Here is a 23424-nt window from a genome sequence, read left to right as displayed (position 1 = left end):
TGTCAAGTGTTTGTGTTGCCACATTTTCTGCACATCCTGTAACCAAAAATGATTTGTTTCAGGCAAGCTTGTTTTCTTATTTAATGCCTGCTTTCTGTAACATGAAATAAACCCGCAGTATGTTTGATGCACTCGGCCTCGGGAGGTACGACCAAGAATACTTGGAGAGCAGTCACCAGAAATCATGCAGGTTCCAAAAGTTACAGGGAACTGCACACATCTCCTAAATGGGCTTTAAGTACATTACTCAGCAACTGGAGGCCCGCGCATGTTTCCAGCACCTTCTGGCACCTCACAGGCCATTACCCATATGTAATCCCTGATTTCAAGGGACTGAAGGGCTACCTCCCCCAGCTGCATCCCCTCCCTGGGGAAAGGAACGGACAAGCATTAGCCCTAGGAAGAGCTGGTTGTCTAAACGAGCTGGGTGAATGGATCAGGAAAGGAACGGCAGCGAGCTGATCATCAATGAGGTTGGAGACTGAAATTTTATTTGGTGAGGGATACGAACATGGTCCATAGGAAAGGAAGTCCCTTACCTAGAAATGTGGACTCACAACACAGAAACGGTGTGCCTGTAAAAAAGAGAAAAATAGATGCTAAGAGTGAGTGAGTCAGAAGCACATGAGTCCTAAGAGCTTGAACTCGGGAGACCAGATCAGGCAAGACTGCTTAATACCATCACATGATCTGCCCCCGGGGCGCCCTGTATTTAATTAAAATAAGGCGTGGGGCAGGGCCGAGGCCAGAAGAGCGTTGTTGTTCTTAGCGGATGGAGCCAGAGGAGTTCAGTTAAACCTTGATTGCCTGAGTCCGTGAGAAGTCAGCATGGAATGTCTCTACTGTTTCCTGGGATTTCTGCTTCTGGCTGCAAGATTGCCGCTTGACACCGCCAAACGTGAGTAGAGGAGTCTCTGTTTTAACCCATTCTTTGTCTGTCAGCCAAAGTGATGGGCTGTTTGAGGTGTCATTGTCGAAGCCCGAAGGTTGACTTCCTGAAGGTCCTCAGGAAGCTTTTGTGCTCACTCGTTTCTTCTGGAAACCTTTGGGAGTGTTGAAACTACAGCAGAATGCCTCCCGCTCCTTTCTGGCTTCAGGCCCTCAGAAAGTAAAAGCCATGCAGCCGCCGTCTTAGGGAGCTTTTTCTCCATTGCAGTTGCCACCTTCTCTCTTGCCAGACATGGGGAGGGTGGAGGTGTGAGGGGAACAATCTCTGGCCTGAGAACAAAGCAGTGCCACCCACTAAACTTCGTCTACTTTCTCTCCAGCAGCGTAGAGAGTGCAAGTGAAACAGGACCCCAAATCTAGAGACCAGTTCACTGATCATCCCAGCCCGGAAGCTGCTGCTAGTCCTGTTGGACATTTTCGCAGACCTGTGGGAACTTGCTGCCTCTCGGGGGAGGTTACTGAGAAGAGCCAAAGCCCGGGGTCTCCGTTCTAGTCCCGCATTCGAGGCTGGGAACTTTCTAACAACTGTTGCCCAGATCAATGAAAGCAGGCTCTTTGGAGGTGGGGGTGGAGCCCCCTTGTTTAAAACGTTCCTCTTGTGGGGTCTCTGCGTGGCTCAGTCGGTTAAACACCCTGACTCTTGATATCAGCTCGGCTCTCGATCTCAGGGTCATGAGTTCAAGCCCTGTATTGAGCTCCACACTGGGTATGGAGCCTACTTTAAAACAAAAAGAAAAAAAAAAAAGAAAAAACACCCTCCTCTTGGGATTAGAATGCAAACCAGGGTTTCAACCCCCTGCACTTACGGGCAGCCCATATACCCTGTCCAGGGGATGGGCAGCAATGATAGGAGAAAGAAGTGAATTATCCATCAACCAGAAGGTCCTCTCCACCTCACTCCAACCGAATAGGGGCATTCACTGAATGAAAAGTTCAGGGGTCTTGATTTTCCCAGACAACTCCAGGGGCGGGGGGAGGGTACGTGTAGAGAAGAGGCCAGCCTCCACCTCGTGCCCATTGTATATGGTCACTACTTGCTGCCGTGCTTCCATCACTCGGGTAATCCCCACAACCACCTTGTGGAGCAGACAGTTCTCTGGCTTTTCACCTGCTGGGCCCACTTCTGTGAGAGCAGGATCTCGGATGCATGGCTGGGGCTGCCTGGGCAAACCCTCTTCTCTCTCCTCTTCCTCCTTGTGGGAAGGAAAAGTCCTTTAATTAGGTTGTCCTTGCAGGGTGGGACCCCAGCAGGAGTGCTGGGTTGAGAGAAGAAGAGGGGAAACCGCTGGTACCCCCAGAATACAGGTGAATTTCCCCTGGACTGGAGAGGCCCAGGCAGGGGTGAGGCATGAGAAGGGAGTTCTGGGGGATGCAGGGCTCCTGGAGTGAGGGGGAGGTTCAGATCTGCTCTGAGCAGCTAAGCCCTGAGGCTTGGGCCTTGCTGGTGACCAGAGACCCCCATCCTGCCATCTCCTGTAACTAGACCAGGAGAAAAGTCACCACCTCCTTGATGAGGGAGCTCAGATGCAAGGATATCAACAAGGTGCCTGGGCTGGGACCTGTTGGCCTCAGAACAGTCCTGAGAGGCTGGCACTTTGATGGTCATGTTTCCCAGACAAGGAGCCCAGCCACAGACAAGGCAAGTGACTTGCCCCAGGCCACACAGCAATTAAGAGGAAGAAAGCCCAAGCCAACCACTGTCCTTCCTGCAGCTGGGCAGACCTGGGTTCCCTGCCAACTGTGGGGCTGGGCCACAGCAACTTAGCTCTATCGAGCTTTCGTTTCCTCATTTACAAAACTGGGTAGTGGGGCAGTTGTGAGCTCAGCTAACAGAAGGTGCTTGGGGTGGGAGTCCTACAAGGTAGCAGCTGTCTTACCTCAGGGTAGCTCCCAGGACAGATTTCCCTGGAGTCTGCAGTCCTGGGAGATGGAGGGACAAAGAAGTGACAGTCAGTGGAGACCCCATGCCTAATTCTAGCCTTCTTTCCCCAGTACTAGTTTGCTCTGCTCAGTGAAACAGATTAGCCTGAGGTTAAATGTTGGCTGTCAGTTTGAGAGGAGTCCCAACCTATCAGGCAAAATGTAGCAAAACCCACCATTCCTGTCTTCACCTTGCCCTAGATTAATATTCTGTCCAGAAAAAAATAAGGATGGGTAGACTTTACCATTGTATGAAACACCGAGGGATTCCTTGCCACTTTCTAATCATAGCCCTGGTGAAAAGGAAAAAAGAGCGGGTGTTGACAAAGTAGTTAACAAGCAACCTGGCCACCCCCTCTTTGCTGGTGGACAGAGCAGAGATTCTAGAATGGAGAGAGAAAAGCCACAGTGGTGCTGGGTGTGACTCCATTTCTCTGCACTTCAAACCCCCCCTTCCCCCCACACCTCTTTTTTTTCTTTTAAAACTCGCTTACTCTTGGGTGTCTTTTATTCTATTTTTTAACTCAACTTTTTGAAGTCATTGTAGATTCACATGCAGTTTTAAGAAATAATGCAAAGAGATTCACCTGTATCCCTTACCCAGTTTCTCCCAACGGTAACCTCTTGTAAAATTATTGCACAATATCACAGCCAGGATATTGACGCTGATACAGTCAAAATACCAAACAGTTCCTTCACCACAAGGGTCCCTCATATCCTTTTATAGCCAAACCAACTTCCCTTTCCCACCCCGCCTCCTGCCCTGGCAACCACTAATCCGTTCTCCATTTTTATAATTCTGTTACTTCAAGAATGTTATTATAAATAGAATCATTACAGTATGTCATTTAGGGGCATTGGCTTCTTTTACTCAACCTAATTTATTGAAGTTGTTGCATGTATCAGTCGTTCTTTTTGATCGCTAGGTAGTATTCCACAGTATGAGTATACGGCAGTTTGTTTAAACATTCACCCACTGTAAGACATCTGGATTGTTGCAGTTTGGGCTGCTGAATAAAGTTGCTGTGAACATTCATGTACAGGTTTTTGAGTGACCGTAAGTTTCCATTTCTTTGGGACAAATGCCCAAGAGTACAATGTTTTGGTTGCATGTTAATTGCATGTTTAGTTTTACAAGAAACTGCCAAACCGTTTTCCAGAGTAGCTGTACCATTTTAGGTTCCCGCCAGCAATGTATGAGTGATCTAGTGTCTTCACATTCTTGCCTACGTTTGATGCATCACTATTTTTATTTAGTCATTCTGATAGGTGTAGAGTGATATCCAACTGTGGTTTTAATGTGCATTTCCCTATTAGTTAATGACACTGGACATCATTTCATGTGTCTCTTTGCCATCCGTATATCCTCTTCAGTGTAATGTTTATTCAGGTCTTTTACCCATTTTTTTAAATTGGATTGTTTTCTAATGTTGAGTTTTGAAAATTCTTTATATAGTCTAGATAGCAGTCCTTTCCTGGAAATGTGGTTTGCAAATATTCTCTCCCAGTTTGTAATCTGTCTTCTCATCTTTTTCACATGCTATTTCACAGAACAAATGTGTTTCATTTTAATGAGGTTGAACTTATCATTTTTTCCTTTTATGGATCATGTCTTTGGTGTCAAGTCAAAGAATTCTTGCCTAGCCTGGAGCATGAAAATTTCTCCTATGCTGCTTACTTTCTGATAGCACCGTTTGTTGAAGAGGCTACCTTTTGAAACTCCATTGGGTTGTTTTTGCTTCTCTATCACAAATCAGTGAGGCATGTTTGTGTGGGTCTGTTTCTACATTTTCCATTTTGTTCCGTGGACCCATGTATTTATTCCTTGTCACTCTTCTAAGTTTGTATTTTTCTTTGACTTCTGACATTTAAAATCAGAGGAGAAACCTGTGTTTCGATTATTTCTGGAAACACTCACTTTCTCTCAGGATCTGTGGAAGAGGAAGACTCTTTAGAACAGTGGAAAAAAATCAGTCCTAGGTACCAAAAAATGTGAATCTTGATTTCCACGCCATTAAAGGTGATCCTGAGTGAATTCTGTCACTTCTCTAGGCCTAAATTTCTTCATCTATAAAATGAAGTGATTTGAACTAATGTTAGTTCTTTCCAAATTGAATATTCTACCACTCCATGACTCAAGTCGAATGAATATCCAGTCATAAACATTTATTGATAAACCTACATTCCTGCCCTCACTTAGTATCTGTTTCCAAATAAAAACAATCTCACAGAATCATAAGACATTTGGTTTTTGTCTTGTTTTTTGTTTTTTTTTTAAGATTTTATTTATTTATTTATTTGACAGAAAGAGGGAGACAGCCAGCGAGAGAGGGAACACAAGCAGGGGGAGTGGGAGAGGAAGAAGCAGGCTCCCAGCAGAGCAGGGAGCCTGATGCAGGGCTCAATCCCAGGACCCTGTGATCACTCCTTGAGCCAAAGGCAGATGCTTAACGACTGAGCTACCCAGGCGCCCATCTGATTTGGAGGCCCAGAGAAGACATGGCCTGAGGTCAACACAGCCTGTTTAGTAAACCAAATCAAGACTAGAAACCAAGTTTTGTAACATTCACTCATTGTAGGACATCTGGATTTTCCATTATTCATTTCAGTATTCTTTCCCATTCCATCTGTCTCCATTATAAGAACGAAAGGCTTTTGCCTCCTCCTAACAAAAAAGCAAAAAGATACAGCTAATAAGCCAGAAGTGGAGATAAAATGGACTCCAAAAATAACCCCGGAAAGTACAGGAAATGAAGGAAAAGGAATAAAGAACCAATGGGACAAATAGAAAAATAACAAGATAGTATCATGTTATTTATATCAATAAATATATTAAATGTAAATTACCTAAACACTCCAAATGGAAGGTAGAGATTGTTAGACTACATTTAAATAAAAAAAGACAATATACTGTCCACAAGAAACCCACTTCAAATAGAAATATATATATCCATTTAAAACAATAGGATGGAAAAAGATGTACCACTTAACCACTAAGCATTACTATCAAAGTGTTCTTCAGAACAAGGAATATTACCAGAGACAAAGGTCAATTCCTAATGGTAAGAGGATCAATTCATGAAGAAGACTCAGCAATTCTAAACAGAGCTTCAAAATACATTAAGCAAAAACTGACAGAGCTTAGAAGAAATTGGCAAGTTGGCAAATAATTAAGGATTTCAACCTTCCTCTGTCAGTAATTGAAATAACGAATAGAAAATCACAAACATAGAAGTCTCAAAACATTATCAACCAGCTTTTAACATAAATGATGTTAAAAAAAAACCTGTAAATTACATGGTACATACGGAACATTCACCAAGTCAGACCATATATGGGGCCGTAAAAATGTTAGATTGTTCAACAGTGGGCTCTCCAGTACTGGTATGCATCTCCTGGAAACCTGGAGGCATTCCTGAGCCTGGCATTCTTTTAGCCAAGAGAACAGGTAAGAATGGGAAAAGATGCCAAAGCTGGTCTGAATTTCATTAGCATCAGTATTTTCCTAATTATAGCATATCAAATCCAAATATTCAGAGAATAGGTATTAAGAAACCAAATAATGGCTAAGAAATACTTCCAAAATTTTCCTTGACTCATTTAATTTTTTTAAAGATTTTTATTTATTTATTTATTTGACAGAGCACAAGTAGGCAGAGTGGCAGGCAGAGAGAGTGAGAGAAGCAGGCTTCTCACTGAGCAGGGAGCCCAAGGACGCAGGACTCGATCCCAGGACCATGGAATCATGACCCGAGCTGAAGGCAGATGGCAGATACCCAACCGACTGAGCCACCCAGGCACCCCTCGTTTAATTTTTTTAAAGATTTATTTATGGGTGCCTGGATGGCTCAGTTAGTTAAGCTTCTGCCTTCTGCTCAGGTTATGATCCCAGGGTCCCGGGATAGAGCCCTGAGTTGGGCTCTCTGCTCAGCGGGGAGTCTGCTTCTCCCTCTGCCTCTGTCTGCTGTTCCCCCTGCTTGTGCTCTCTCTCTGTCAAGTAAATAAATAAAATATTTTTTAATATTTATTTATTTTAGAGAAAGCAACCACGGGGTGGGAGAGACAGAGGGAAAAGGAGAGGCAGTCTTAGGCAGACTCTGCACTGAGTGCAGAGCCCAACATGGGGCTCAATCTCATGACCCTGAGATCAGGACCTGAGCGGAAACCAAGAGTCAGATGCTTAATCGCCTGCGCCACCCAGGTGCCCCTCCTTGACTCATTTAAAGTACATAAAGAGGGTCTGAATAGTTGTATTTAAGCTATTTCCAATAGACATTAAAGTAAAAGTCTCTGTTTGACTTACTTGAAATATTAAGTATGACTTTCCAAACTTACGAAATGAGAAGTTGCTTTAACTATTGTTAAGTAAATACTAAATGATGAATGGAGTAGACAAAATAATTTCTTTTTCAAATATTGATACAGAATTTCATGATGTGCTGAGCAATGAAAGAACTTCTGATTATATGAGAGAGCACAACCAACTAGCTGGCTGGTCTTCAGATGAAAACGAATGGAATGAAAAACTGTATCCAGTGTGGAAGAAGGAAGACCCAAGGTGGAAAAACTCCTGGAAAGGTAAATCAAGTATTCAAGCCCAACAACTGTCATTTCCTATTTGACTTAGTCTCATAGACTGTAGACTTGGAGATCACACGGCTTGTGTTGCTTCTGTGAATGCCAATACTCTAGTTACCTAGAGTGCCTCTAAGTGGAAGCCACCTGGATTTGGCAATCTTTCTTTATCTCAACATTGTGGCTAGGTCACACACACACACACACACACACACACACACACACAACTTTAATCCACTTAGAAATTGACAAGTTTGTAGTTCTTGGAAGATTTTGGAGAGCAAACAGATTTAGCCTCAAACCTATTGACATAATCTGGGAATGGTCCTCTTCAGTAGATCTGAGACACTAGAGCAGTGTTGATCATCTCAAAAGTGTGGCTTACCAGAAAGTGGGTATATTTCCATTCGCATGAAAGAATAAGTCCTTTAGTCATCGGTCTTGAGTTTAAAAAATATAAACCTTTTAAAACTTGTTTCTTCAATCCAGTTAACCAGATTTCTTAAATTTTAAGTAAATGTTCTTTCTATGGTCAGAGAATTCTTTAATTGGTCTGACCTCCTTTTTTTTTTTCCTTCTAGAATGTTGTACCCTGAAAGCAAAAGTTAGGAATCCGGAAAATATTTTATTGTTAAGAGGCGTAAGGATGGGAGGGCACCTGGCTGACTCAGTCGGGAGAGCATGCAACTCTTGATTTCTGGGTCATGAGTTCAAGCCCCATGCTGCGCATAGTGTTTACTTTAAAAAAAAAAAAAGAGAGAGAGAGGCATAGGGATGCTCTGGTCCCCATTGGTAGGTTCAACTCTGTTTATCAGTGAAAGGGAAAAGATGCTTGATCATTAAACTGCACTTTTCTATATGCTAGGAGGCCATGTACAGGCGATTCTGACCAGTGATTCACCAGCACTTGTGGGTTCCACTATCACGTTTGTGGTAGACCTGGTATTCCCCAGGTGCCAAAAGGAAGATGTCAGTGGCAACATAGTCTATGAGAAGAACTGCAGAAACGGTAAGGAATGTTATTCATGCCACAGGAACAGGCTAGTTCTCCTAACTACTGTAGATCCATCTCATAAACCTAAAGGCTCCCAGGTGCTTCCGTAAATGCAAGATGCTGTCACCCTGTGTCACCCCCTCCTCAGACTGGATGACAGGGAGATGTTGCTCCATCCAGTTCCTATGTCAACATTAGCCAAACCCACTTGAGCAAACCGTTGGCTTTCTGCCACTTGGAAACTTCTTCAAGAGTGACATTGTCATGCTTAGCTTTTTCTTAGTGTCTAGTTGGTTAACCAGAGAATACCTTGTTGATTCTCAGATTTTGGTTTGATAACTTGAAATTCTTTTGGATACTCGAAGAATAGCCAATTTGACAGATATTTGCCAATCAGATTAATTTCTGCTTACAAGTATTGTGCAAGCAAATGTTGTGTGGCTGGTGCAAATGCTACGATGTGTATGTTGTGGTTTTGCTTTGCTCGTGAAGCAGGTAAGCTCTTTGTACATGTTAAAGAGCACAAAGGAACACAAATGCATCAGGAAATTACCTTGAGAACTGCACATTCTCAAAAACTCGGAGCAATTACTGAGATTCTTCAATCAGCGACAAGACTGTTAAATGCACTTACGATCTGGTTTTATGACTTAGAACTTCTATTAAACTGTCGATGTGTTCATTCCTTATTAATTTATCATCGTCCTATTAGGAAAACATTAGATTCTGTATAAAAAGTGATCTTTTTAAAGTGTTAAGTGTTTAATATTTGTAGTAGTTTTTCCTCTTTTCTAAAAATGCTAATTCTTAGGAATGTTTCAAATGACATTTTAGCCCTCTGAGCATTTTTATATGAAGGAATCCCTGTGACTTAGGAAAATTTTTATATAGTATCTATCACCACAAAAAGGAACCAGGGACCTTTGGGGAAAATACTGATTCCAGGTCTGGGGCAGGGAAAGTAACAGGTGAGTCTGGCACCTCTTACTGTACCCAAGTAAGTAAATACTCAAGGACTAACAGGGACAAATCGCAAGGCCACAAAAGCCAGCTTGAAGGGACTCCCCCTGACTATTTGGGACTATTTAAGAATAAAAAATAAAAATGGCTCTAATAGATCGATAGATAAAAAGATTCTTCAAAAATGTCAGTGACATAAAAAACCAAGAGGGTGAGGAAACTGTTCTAGATGAAAAGATACTGACCATGACTTGTTTACCATGAAATATGTTGGGGCGCCTGGCTGACTCAGTTGGGAGAGCATGCAACTCTCAATCTTGGGGTCATGAGTTCAAGCCCCACGTTGAGTGTAGAGATTATTTAAAAAGAAAAAATGTCATATGTACAAAAAGGGTGAAATCAGGGTACACCAGTTACACCAAAACCTCCTTCTTAGATCAAACAATTTTAACATTTTGCCATATTTACTTTTATCTATCTATCCATTTTTTTCTGAATTGTTTGAAGATTCATTGAATCAATGTGACCCTTGATTAGACTACAGGAAGAGTGGTAATGATATTGTGGTTATGTAGGTTAATGTCCGTATTTTTAGAAGATATGTGCCCAAATCTTTAGGAGTCGAGAGTTGTTTGATGCCAAATGACTCAGAGTTTAAAAAAAAAAAAAAAAAACCCTACAGATAGCAGTATCAACATAAAAAGATAAAGCATACCTCAATTTGGTTTCAATTACAGTTGTGATGTGGAGATCCATTATTAAACATAAATATATTGTGGTATCTCTAGATTGGACCTTTCTGAATAATTGCTTTATATGAAACTTTTACTGAAATAAAACCTATAGGCAGAAAATGGACAGGTCATAAATACACACCACCGGATGAATTCTCAAAATTAGGGTTTTAGTTGTCCAACTGTATTTATATTTATGAAAAATCTGAAAAGATGTTTAATTCAATGATGAGCGTTGGGCATTCTGAGCCCAGATGACAAGCCTGGCTTGTTTCTTTCTCTGTTTAGATACTGGTCCATCTCCTGACCTGTATGTTTACAACTGGAGCGAGGAAGGTGGCTGGGGAAATGGCCCCAACGAACACCATCACCATGTGTTTCCTGACGGAAAGCCTTTCCCTCACCACCCTGAATGGAAGAGATGGAATTTTGTCTACGTCTTTCACACACTTGGTTGGACTTTTAACAAAACCCCCTTGGCTTTGAATTTCCATATCTGAAGTCTCAGAGTTAACTAATAGTCTCCTTCAACTAACAGTGGCTTCTGTGGTCTCTCAATGCCAGAACTAACATTTTCCTCACGTATAACTAGCCCCCTGAAAGACACCTCTTTCCCCTATAACCTCCAACAGAACTGCCTCTGCGTTTCAAGGTAAAGGCGATTCCAAATCACATATAGTTGGGAAGCTTAGTGTATTTTTCAGATACCTTTGACCATGTAATAAACATGGGTCTTTAAACATCCCTGCAAGCAACCGTCTCACCATCCCTATTGGTCCAATCATACATCTGTGCTGGGTGTCTCAATAGGATTAGGAAAATCCTTGGGCCCTGAAGGATAGGAATTATTTTCACAAGCTAGCCAGTGGTAATCAGATTTAGGTTAGGGCTGGAGAAAGAGAGTGAGTCAAGAATGTCCTAGAAATGTGTTTATAGAACCACTGCATTACTTTTTACGCCTACTATACCCTAACTTTTTCATCAATTACTATGTTTTTAAATAACAAATTCTATTAGAAAATGGAGGATTCTAGTCCCCTAAAAAAAAAAAAAGAAAAGAAACTGCTTAATGATATAGCTGAAATGGTAATATTGTTATAACAATAAGGTAGATCTTTGAATAAATATTTTTAACTCCCTTAGACACCTCACCATTGCATTGAATGGGTCTTCTCTGGGAAACACATGTATTTCAAGTACCAGACCTCTTACTTATAAACACTTTTTATTTGTAAACTAAGGACTAACAGTATTATCCCACTAAACTGCTCTTTTTCATTTTAACCAACTATATACAATTATATTTATGTAACGGTGGGTTTGTGTTACAAGGTTTTACATAAAATGAGCACCATCATCCTTTCTGAAGCAGCCAGGACCACATCCCCATCCTGTTTTTCCTTTTCCAGAGCATTCTCTAAGTAGCAGTCACTAGTCATAAAGAAACAACAGCTTCCTAGAATGATCACGTAATGTGGCCAATAACTAAAAATTTCCATCCTCTCAAAGGTCAGTATTTGCAGAAATTAGGACGGGGTTCAGCAAGAGTTTCTATAAACACAGCCAATGTGACACTTGGCCCTCAACTCATGGAAGTAATTGTTTATAGAAGACACCGGCATGTGTACATCCCCATCGCAAAAGTAAAAGACGTGTATGTGGTAACAGGTGAGTAGTGTGAGCTCAAGGTTAACTGATAGTGAGGCACTTTGTTCTGGTGATGTTAGTGGGTTAAGAAAGAGTTAGAGCCAAGTGTTCTGGGCTAGGTTACAATTCGTATGGGTTCCTTCCCTCACTTATATATTTAATTATATTGTACTCCATCTATGTTTTCAGAATAACTTGGAGAAACCCTGGAAAACTTGCATAGGAAAAGGGGAAATGATGCTGAATTATCCCTCTTTTTAACTTTTTGAACGTAAAAGCATTATTGAAGTCATCCACCTAAAGTCAAGCAATCATGTGTTCTTTCTATTTTCGGGTATATCTTTCAGATCACGTTCCTGTATTTGTGACTATGTACCAGAAGAATGACCGAAATTTATCTGATGAAACCTTCCTCAGGGACCTCCCCATTATGTTCAATGTCCTGATTCACGACCCTAGCCACTTTCTCAATGAGTCGGCCATTTACTACAAGTGGAACTTCGGGGATAATACTGGTCTGTTTGTTTCCAACAACCCAACTTTGAATCACACATATGTGCTCAATGGAACCTTCAGCCTTAACCTCACTGTGCAAGCTGCAGTGCCTGGACCTTGTCCTTCACCTTCACCCAAACCTCCAGAACCCACCTCTCCTTTATGTAAGTGTTTTCCGGGTGATCTTTGAGGGGCGTTCTTTAACACCAAAAAAAAAAAAAAAATCTAATAATATAGGTTACATGCTTAGGTCCCTAGTTTAAAGGATTGTGTGGAGAGTCTGCAGTGATCCTATTCTGTACCTGTCATTCTTTAGCCACCTTATCACCATTTTAAGCAGTTATAGTATGGAAGAAAGAAGAGTATGTTTAAATTCCACTTTGCAAGCAGAATTTCGTGACTTAAGTGCCATTCTTTGACCTTCCTAATTTGTACTGGTCCTTGTTACGTGTACAGATGCTTTCCCTGTCTGGCCCATCACATTTTTTTTAAGATTGTATTTATTTATTTGAGAGAGCACAAGCAGGGGGAGCAGTGGGCAGAGGAGGAAGCAGGCTCCCTGCTGAGCAAAGAGCCCAATGTGGGACTTGATCCCAGAACCCTGGGATCACAACCTGAGCAAAGGCAGATGCTTAACCAACTGAGCCACCCAGGCATCCTCCATCACATTTCTGATTCGCTCCCATGTTTTCTCAATATGAGAAAACACTTTGGCCCTTTATAAACATTCAGGCCATCCCCACTTTCTTTCTCCCCCCCCCCACATTTCTCCCCACTTCCATTCTCCTCCCTGCCCTGCCCACATCCACCTAGTGTCCCATGAAAACACAGCTGTACTTGAAACTAGTTTCCAAATGGCCCAAGAAAGAATGTACCTTGAGAATATTTCTCCACAAGTAAGCTGGAAAGACTCTAGACATTAAGATTGTTCTGGATAGGAGCGCCTGGGTGGCTCAATCGTTAAGCGTCTGCCTTCAGGTCAGCGGGAAGCCTGCTTCTCCCTCTCCCACTCCCCCTGCTTGTGTTCCCCCTCTCGCTGTCTCTCTCTCTCATCAAATAAATAAATAAAATCTTTTTAAAAAGGGGCGCCTGGGTGGCGCAGTCGTTAAGCGTCTGCCTTCGGCTCAGGTAGTGATCCTGGCGTTCCAGGATCGAGTCCCACATCGGGCTCCTCCGCTGGGAGCCTGCTTCTTCCTCTCCCACTCCCCCTGCTTGTGTTCCCTCTCTCACTGGCTGTCTCTATCTGTCAAATAAATAAATAAAATCTTAAAAAAAAAATCTTGAAAAAAAAAAAAGATTGTTCTGGATATAAGGCATAATAAATTAAATCCCACTCCTCTACCAATAGTATTTAAGACGTTCTTCAGAGTCTACTTTGGAAAGTGTTAGCTTCCATCTGATGCCCCACCCTACCCCACTCTGCCATAAGTACTCAGCATCCCAGTGTGAAGGGAATGGTAATAGACTGACATCCTCCCACTGGTCACAAGAGGGCGCCATCACCAAGCCCAGAGGAAATACTCCAGCATGATGTCCAGACGTGGAGCAATTCTTGTTTTTACCAAAACCTGTTATAAATAATAAATTGTTATGATAGTGTGTTATTAATAAAATGAAGTCTCATTAAATTTGGCATATCTAAATCAAGACACTGTAAGTTATTACTGATGTTGATTCATTCTTTTTTGAAATGATTTAAATTACAAAATTAATGCATGTTCCTTAATAAAAATTCAAACAATAGAGAAGCCTAGAATAAAAGTGAAAGTCCCTATTCACATTCTCTTCCTAAGAGTTAAACCTTGTTAATAGTTAATAGCATTTCTTTCCCAATCTTTTTCTATACCTTTACAAACGTATTCTATAAATATACATAGGCGGTGGTGTTCTAATTTTTAAGTAAATGGGCTCATGCTATACATATGGTTCTGTAATTTGCTTTTCTTCACTTAACAAACATGGCCATCTTTCCCTTGTCAGTACATAAACTGTAACTCACTTTATTCAATGGCTACATAGTATTTTGTAGTATGTATAAGCTTAGTATATAAATAACATTTCATATATAAATGTATAATTTATTTAACCGTTCTCTTATTGATGGTTGATTAGGTTAATCCTAATTCCAGTTACAAATAGAACTGCACTGAACAACTCTAATCATATAGCTTCATTCTGATATTTCTGTAAGAGAATTTCTTTTTCTGTAAGTTAGATGGTCGTCTTTACAAATAAGGAGACCAGGTGTAAAATTCAAAATAAATTGCAGATGCCTGTAATATCTAGAACTGTTTAGAAATTTCTAAATGGTAAAGGGTTTAATGTGAGTTTATTTAGCATTAGTCTTTTTTTTTTCTAAGATTTTACTTATTTGAGAGAGAGAGCCTGTGAGAGAGAGAGAGCACGAGCAGACAAGGGGCTCAATCCTAGGACCCAGGGATAATGATCCTGAGCCAAAGGCAGACGCTTAACAGATCGAGCCACCCAGGCGCCCCTAAAATATGATTTTATCTATCACAGCCTGCCTGCTTTCATCATGACTGTTGTATCACACATTGTAATATGGCTTCTACCTTTCATTTGATTCCTGTGTTTAAAGAAGATGCAGGATTGTGGTTACGTACATAATTTAACAATCATAACGCCTCCTAGCTAGTTCTCACATCTGTAAATCATCACATATTTGGTTCAGATTTCTGCAGTAATTTAATAGTATAGAACTCTTGACTTTTTCTAAAGGACAGGTAGATGTTTAGATTTGGGTTATCATGTGTTATGTACGTCTTTTACATTCTCAGCAACCTATCTAAAATCTCATCGTTCTAACTCTCCAGCACCAGCTGGTGACAACGCCCTGGAGCTGAGGGCGACTCCTGACGAAGCCTGCCATATTAACAGATACGGTTACTTTAGAGCCACCATCACGATCGTAGGTAAGAGCGCGGGGAGGGGAAGGATGTTAGGATCTACCTCGTGCCACCCTCTCACCCTCTTGACCCTGGAGGGGTGGGGGCAGGAGCCCCTACTCTCTGTTCAAGGTGATACCACCGGGGCACAAGCCAAGACGCTACCAGTTTCCAGATTTCCACTGGCTTACCCCAGCCTTCCTTAGACGTTCTGGTGAAAATGAGCCCAGTGAGAGGCCCACCTACTAATGAGCCTGCCCGGAGCCTAGATGCCCCACCCTGTGCATTCCAGAAATCTGAATGAATGTGCCTGGAAGGAAGGCCAGTAGCAAGTTCCCACAACTGCCACTTCCTTCCCCTAGCTGATTTCACGAAGTCCCACGTCTAGTGTGTAAGAAAGAGGGATGAACGGGGCTACCACAGATGGCTGTGTATTGTAGGCACTGCCCGCAAGCACCCCACAGAGAAGATGGCCAGGGGCAGGGGGTGAAGCCCAGCCCAGGCACCCCAGTTCTGCAGATGGGGGTAAATCCGCAGCTGTGCACCCCGGGGCTGAGATCCCGCCTGTGAGGCCTGAGCCCGAGGGCTGCATCTTCCCCAGGGTTTACCTTTCTCCAAAATTCCTGCCCAGAAGGAGTGCAGCCTTCAAACGGATACAAAAGCTCCAGAAATGAAGAGCCAGGTTGCAACGAGGAGCAATTCAGTTTGACTTTGAAAGGGCTGCATAGACACATCTCCACACTTCAGGGTAGACTCCCAGATCTGGTGTGATTCCAGAGTGGCGAGGCAGCCGTGTCTGTTTTGTGTGGCTTTCTGATTTATTAAGCGATGGTTCGGTTTGGTCTCTGCTGTATTTTGATGTGTTTTTCTGTGGGGGGTGTTCTGTTAGACGGAATACTGGAGGTCAGCATCATCCAGATGACGGACGTCCTGAGGCCCGAGCCACAGCCCGACCGCTCGCTGATGGATTTTGTCGTGACCTGCCAAGGGATGTGAGTATGTCTCAGTCAGAGGACCGGGCCACAGCCTGAGCAGAGGTCATAACACCATCTCCCCTTCGAAGCTGAGTTAGAGCCCTGGTTCATCAGTCAGCAGAGACAAGGAAGGGCCCCACGAGGTGCTCAGAAGCACACACTTGTTTTGCTAGATTGAACCCTGCTCATTACCTTTAAACCGCTGATGAAATTGAATAGTAATTATTGATTGAACACTTAACTACGTTCTTAACATTTTACATCTGTTCTCCTGTTGAATCCTTACCCAATGCTGAGTCTCCTCATTTTGCAGATCAGTCCCCTGAGGCACACAGTGATTATAGAATTTGCCCCCGTAGATGGTGGGTACCTGCAGGGCATGGTTCACAGGCTATGGTCTGGCTCAGAGGCCAGCTTTTAGGCTCCTTGAGGCTCCTCCAAGTGGTGGGAAGCCAGTGTGGAACGGCCATGTCCTAGCATGAATTAATAGGAATTCCCAATAATTCTGTCTTTCTAAACTTGACAAACCTTTTTTTCTTTCTTTTTCTTTTAAAGTTTTATTTTTTAACTTTTTTAAAGATTGTATTTATTTGAGAAAGAAAGACAGTGAGCCTGAGAGAGGGTGAGGGAGAAGCTGACTCCCCACCCAGCAGGGAGCCCGATGCAGGACTCGATCCCAGGACCCAGGGATCATGACCTGAGCCGAAGGCAGACACAACTGACTGAGCCACCCAGGCGTCCCTACAAAGCTTTTCTAATGCATTATATAATTTGATTTCCTACAGTTGGTTAGAACTATGTAATAGACTAAATATAAGTTAATATATAAATACAACATTAATTAACTAAATAGGCTAAAGCATTCACAAGTTTACATGTAATAGGTAAATTAAGTAATTAAAATATATGTATGTAAATGTATAAATTAATCAAGAGAATGAGATGGTATAAAAATGGTGGCCTTATTTGATAAAAAGGGATAGCCAAGAAGTTCTCCAGTTGGGGAGAGGTGAGGGGGGTGATAACAGAAAATTAAGAAAAACCTGACAGAGGAGTGAGGCCAGCTGAGAAGAGAGCGTGTCCTCCATTCCACCCCCCACCAGACCCAGCGTCGGAGCGCGGTCTCTCCCTCCAAGAGGTCCACTCACAAGGGTCCACTCACAAGTGCCTATGATAGTAGTGCATGGCCACATTGCCTCGTGGTTGTCAAACCTCCTTTATTCAAGTCCCAGCTCCACCCCTAACTGCCTCTGTGACCTTGGACCAATTGTCTCCCCTCCCCAAGCTAGTTTGTCACCAGCTACACTAGGCTAATCTTACTTCCCTCGTTGGGTCTTTGGAAGGAATGGGCAAGACCATGTCACGCACCTCGAGCTTTGTGTCTTGGCACGGAGTAAACACTGCCTAAGCAGCCACTGTTGCTGTCACTGTTGGACCTCTGCAGAGACCCAGGTGGCCCGGCTCTGGCACTTAATAGTGTCTTTGCCCAACTCCTAAGCTGACCACACCTGCAGAGATTCTAGGGAGCCCAGGTGTGGAGGAATGACTTGGGCTTCACACAGTTTCCAACAGCCCCTTGCCTTATGGTGTGTGTGTGGGGGGGGTGGTTCCTAATTTCTTCCTCCTCCATGCCCAGGGCCACACTTTTCTGAGGATACAGGGAAACAGTAGCTCATACCCAGGCTCGTTGAAGAGTAAATTATATGTGACAATTTGACATCAAATGGTTTGATATTCTTACATCATGTGCAAGAATAAAAGAATAAAGTGGAATTCAAGTTAATTCTAGTAGAATTCAAGTGGAATTCTAGTCAATTTTATGGCCAGGTAATGATTATGATTGTCCCTTTTAAGCTGATATTACATCTCCGTCCCTCTGTGCCATCTGTCCCCTCAGCACGCCCACAGAGGTCTGTACCATAGTTTCTGACCCTACCTGCCAGATCACCTACCACACGGTCTGCGACCCTGTGGATGTGGACATGGGTGATACGTGCTTGCTGACTGTGAGAAGAGCCTTCGGTGGGTCTGGGACATACTGTATGAACCTCACTCTGGGTGATAATACAAGTCTGGCCCTCACGAGCACCCTCGTTTCTGTCCCTACAAGAGGTAAGATTTGTTTTATGGTTGTACAAACATTTCATATTCAGGTACACTGTGTGTGTCCTGTACTAAAGCCATTCAAGGCTTCACTATCAATGTTTAATTTTTTTTAATGATTTTATTTATTCATTTGACACACAGAGATACAGAGAGAGAGGGAATACAAGTAGGGGGAGTAGGGAAGGGAGAAGCAGGCTTCCCGATGAGCAGGGAGCCCAACTCAGGGCTCGATCCCAGGACCCTGGGATCATGACCTGAGCTGAAGGCAGATGCTTAATGACTGAGCCACCCAGGCTCCCCTCAGTGTTTAATTTTATTTCAGTGCAAAAATCATTGAACTATCGTTAATGTGGATTGGACAACTGGCATTAAAGTCCAACGGCAAATCTACTTAGGGAAGGGATGAGAGAGAGAGACCCAATAAAATAATGACCAAAGATAAGTCTTTTGATGAAAAAAATCAGCTGTGATCGTGGCCCAGTAATAATGGGATATGATCATTGCGTGCTTGAAGAGATTTATATATCAAGGGAAAAGTATAAAGCCTAATATCAAAAAATAACAATGTTCTCCAATTATAAAAAGGGAGAGACTAGTACCCTGTTGTCATTAGAATCCACCTAGGCAAAGACATGAAGCCAAGAAGAGAAATGAGAAACCAGGTGGACTCCTGGCTCCTTCCTGACTTCCCATGTGTCCTCTCTTTCCCTTCCCAAAGTCTACCAAGCATTACACTGAAACAGTTACAAGCCAACCTGCCTAGTCCTCAGATGTTCACCAGCAAATCTACTCTTTGCCCCCCTGATGTTTGGAGAGGTGAAATGCTAGCAAACTAGACTAAGGAATTTCATTGAGAAATCGTCATTTACTGGTGGCTTCCAATTTTCCCAATCACCAAATTAGGACTCCACCCAGTGACCCTCACTGAATTTCACTTACAGTCAACTTTGTTGTAAGATACTGCTTTATCTCTTAGAAGAAATGCTTTGTGATGGAACGGGAAAGAGAGATTAAATTGTGTACACATTACAACACTTATTTTGCTGTTTAAGTTGAGTATTGTCAGGTCCAACCTAATGACTGACTCACAACTCCTTTGGATTTGTAGCCTATCTCATAAGCTAAAATGTACTGGAACATAGATTTACTCATTAACTGTATAAAAGCCAGCTTTAACCTCATTGAAAGAAAGCTTAAGTAACCATACATATAATTAGGTGTATGAGGGCTTATAGTTGGTGAGATCTAAGGCACAGATTTAAAAACAAAACAAGGAGACAAAGGTGCCCTGCTTCCTCCAAGGCAGTTACCATGTGGCCCGGGGTGGGGAGCTGGGAGGGCGCGGAAGAGGGAGGCAGCCTGAGGCACACGGAGCGAGTGAGCGAGCTTTCACCTCGGGAGCTGCTGTGGTTACTCTCTGGGCTGCCGTGGTTTTAGAACAGCCTTTTAGGGTCATCACCTATTCTACGAGGCTTCCTCAGGGCTGGCAAACCACTGCTCTGTCATCTAGATTAGATGTTTAGATATTTGCTTTCCTTTCATTCTTCTTGCTGTGAGTGATAACTTTAGGTGACCCGGGCCATTTTTAAAATCCAAATAAAGGAAGCTCAGAGAGCTTTTAATCCAGGGGGTGAATTGTAACTTAATGGCGTGGGTTTCAAAGTCAGAATTTCAGAAACAGATCTTTGGTCAAAAGCAAGCGCATAGACTTTTAGCAGAAATAACTTTTATTCCTTGATTCCATGAACATTCGTGTAGCACCTGCAATTCTTTCAACAAATATTCCTTGAGCGTCTACTCCGTGCCCCACAGAGCTGTGGGCATGAGACACGCAGTTCCAGACAGAGTGGAGAACAAGATGAAGAAGGTCCCCCCCCCCACCGCTTTTGTGGGCAAAAAGAGACAACACTAAGATGACATTGTGACGAAAATACAACCAGGTCCAGGCATGGAGAGTAACAAGCATGGGGGAGACAGGGGACAGCGGTGGGCTCTCCAGATTGGGAGGTCAGTGACAGTCCTGCCCACCGAGCAGCATGTGTTTGTGAAGGGCCCCCTCTGAACTGAAACCTGACTTTCAGGAATGAGCAGTCCATTTAGATGGTTGTAGACCACTGGTAGGGCTTGAGTTTTATTCTGTGCATAAGGGGAGCCACCGGCAGGTTTAAAGCACGATTTGTTTGATGCTTTTCAAGATCATTCTGACTATTGAGGGAAGCAAGGATCATGGGAAGGTGAAAGGGGAAGCAGGTAGACAAGGCATCCTCTCAGGGGGAGAAGGCCAGTGGCTGGGATCGCAGTGGTGGCAGAGGGGATGGAGAAAAAAGAGAAACTCTAGTAACGCTTTGGCAGTAGTGATGAGACGAGTTCATTGGCTGGTTTCTGGGAATACAGAGAAGATGTAATCCCTGCTTTGTGGTTCCCACAGTCTGGGAGGAGAGAAACATGTATGAAGCAGTAATTGCAACACAGTGTGATCGAGGCAGAAGGAAAGAGGCAAGTAGAGGGGTGACACAGGCAGGTGTGGTGACCCGATGCCCTCATGAATGGAAGGCACCCCTAAGGGGTGAACACTTGAAATGAGCCAGGGGAAGGACATTCCTGGTAGAGGGCATGGAGATTTGAAAGAGCAGGGGGAAGATAGGGCACTCCCAGGATTTTTAACACAGCTGGAAGGTAGGTAGTGGGAGATGGGGCCAGAGGAGCGGCCAGGAGGGTCATGGAGCCCTTCACCATGTGGGTGCTGCTGGGTCAGCTGAGACCTGAGCAGGTGTGTCCAGGACATGACATCTCTCTTCTGAGCCCTTAACACGGTGTTCCAGACATGATAACTCATTCTCTAAATGGGAGATAAGCTGACCCAAAGACTATGTATTATTTAATGGAAAAGATTACTGAAAACCCAGAGGGAGCCATATATCTTCTGATAGCTCCCTTCCTCATTTATTTAATTGCATTACAAGTAGCATGTCCTCTAGGCAGGAAGATGTCACTAATACTGTCTTGCTTCTGTTTTAAGACCCAGCTTCCCCTTCAAGAATGGCAAATAGTGCCATGGTCTCCGTTGGCTGCTTAGCCATATTTGTCACTGTGATCACCCTTTTCGTATACAAGTAAGTTGCTGCTTTTAACACTTTAAATTGTTATAGTATATTGTCAAAACTAAATTGCATATCTCTGCATAAGTGAGCCATTTTCCCTTTTTTGCTTTTAAACAGTCTCTGTAAGGGAGAAAAATCTTCCATTGAATGATGAACACCAAAAGAGACTATTAATTTTGCTGTGGTTTTTTTTTAATCCTAAAAATGCTACCAGACATCAGTAGCTTTACATAATTGTGTCAGCTTAGTGTTTAACATATAATCACAAATTATAGTAGGCAGGCACATTTCTTGCATGAAGAAGGGAAAATAACTATACTTTCATAAGACATCAATGTCTTAAAAGCTGTGGATTGGGTTAAATGGAATTAACCCTTTTGTACTTGGCATGTAAGAGATTCTAGAAAGTAACATATTCCAGCTGGAGATCTTTTTTTAATCTGTCTAACACATTGTTTTCAGAAAACACAAGGAATACAAACTGATAGAAAACAGTACTGGGATCGTGGTCAAAGGCAAAGGCCTGAATGTCTTCCTCAACCATGCAAAGGCCATGTTCTTCCCTGGGAACCAGGAAAAAGATCCATTGCTCAAGCACCAACCAGCAACTGTTTAAATCTTCAGCTTTATTTCTGACCAGCAGCTCAGTCTTCAGGGCCAATTATGTGAGCTGTGCCAGAGTTGATGACTATTAACTTCTATTCCTAAAGATTCTTGTTAAAATATATATGGTGGCTTAAGGAGGTCCAAAGGGTTTTTGGTTTTTTTGTTTTTGTTGTTGTTGTTGTTGTTGTTTAGGCTGAATGACATCTTAGAGAAGTAGAGAGGAATTATATTGTGTGCAGCCCCAGCCATGTTATAGAACTGATAAAACCAGTTAGCAGTGCTTTCTTTCATTAGGATTTATGTTTCACTTATAATGCCTTAGGTGATCAGTGGGATAGACACACTATGTCCAAACAGTAGGGGGAGAAGGTACTATTCATTAGAGTCTGGCCTCAGTTCACTGGAAGGAGAGGCCGGTCGCTTTGTAGCTATCCATGTTCCGAGCTAACTGAATGTTACTTCAGTGAACACGCATGAGCTCCCAGCAACACAGTAACAGGCCAAACATTAGTGTGTTGTGCATTCTTCTTACACTAGTATATACATACATACTAATCTGATACATGGGTGTGAATATTTTCATGACAACCTGCCATGCCCAGCTGTGTAAAGGAATGCTACTCATTCATTTATTCCGTGGATCTTTATTGAGTACTTTCTGTGTATCAGGCATGCTGTTAGGTACACGGCCCTGCACTCCGAGTGTGGACAGCCTAGTGTATATATCTCAATTTCTGTACACTCGAGTGCATGTATTTGAAATTATATATTATGATTTTCCAAAGAAGGAGGCCCCTGCTTTTCCTACTGGTTTCTCTATTTAAATGATACAGGGACTTGATCAGTAAGGGTTTTACCTCCGTTTGTAATTAAAACTCTCTACCAGATGTCAGACAGGACATGCTTTTTTTCTCCTTCGTGAAAAATAAAGTGTGAAAAGAGATAAGATCTTGGAATTGTAATTATTTTTCCAATTTAGTGTTCACCTTTCTATTGCGTTATAGTTTGGACACCTAAAAAGTTGTTTAACGCTGTCCCATGGAGCACTGATAATTTCGTAAGTATTTTCTATTTTAAAATAGATATAGTGTGTTCAATTTCAATAAATGTAATACATAAATGTATATTAATCAGATCGATCTAAAAAAAGGAGTTTCTGTGAGCAAGTGTTCTGGATTCTTTGAACAGTCAGTATGATATTAAAAATAAAGGCAAGAGGAAAGTTCTAGGTCAGAGATCAGCAAACTTTTTCCGTAATGGGCTAGGGAGTCAGTATATTAGGCTTCGCAGGCCATACAGTTTCTGTTGTAACTAACTTCTCACCTCTGCTATTGTAGCACGAAAGCAGCCATCTCTGTAAGTGAAAGAGCATGCTGTGTTCCAGCGAAAGCATGTTTACGAAGGCAGATAGTAGGCCGGATCTGGCCCGTGGGCCATAGTTTGTTGACCAATGTTCTA

At 42.6% G+C, this 23424-nt stretch overlaps 1 protein-coding gene across 1 annotated transcript; it reads left to right on the top strand.

Moving 5' to 3' along the window:
- Nucleotides 1-732: 732 nt before the first annotated feature.
- GPNMB (glycoprotein nmb) lies at nt 733-22914 on the top strand. Its single transcript, XM_045793038.2, has 11 exons — nt 733-898; nt 7294-7446; nt 8309-8452; nt 10420-10584; nt 11641-11799; nt 12126-12437; nt 15108-15206; nt 16069-16171; nt 18051-18265; nt 21279-21372; nt 21823-22914. The coding sequence occupies exons 1-11, from the start codon at nt 829-831 to the stop codon at nt 21974-21976; spliced, it is 1668 nt and encodes a 555-aa protein (XP_045648994.2). The 5' UTR covers nt 733-828; the 3' UTR covers nt 21977-22914.
- Nucleotides 22915-23424: the final 510 nt, after the last annotated feature.

This window comes from Ursus americanus, chromosome 3 (assembly GCF_024610735.1).
Source record: "Ursus americanus isolate L20-20 chromosome 3, mUrsAme1.1.p, whole genome shotgun sequence".
NCBI lineage: Eukaryota > Metazoa > Chordata > Mammalia > Carnivora > Ursidae > Ursus > Ursus americanus.
Note: the sequence above shows the minus strand (reverse complement) of the source record. Positions and strands in the feature narration are given on the sequence as shown.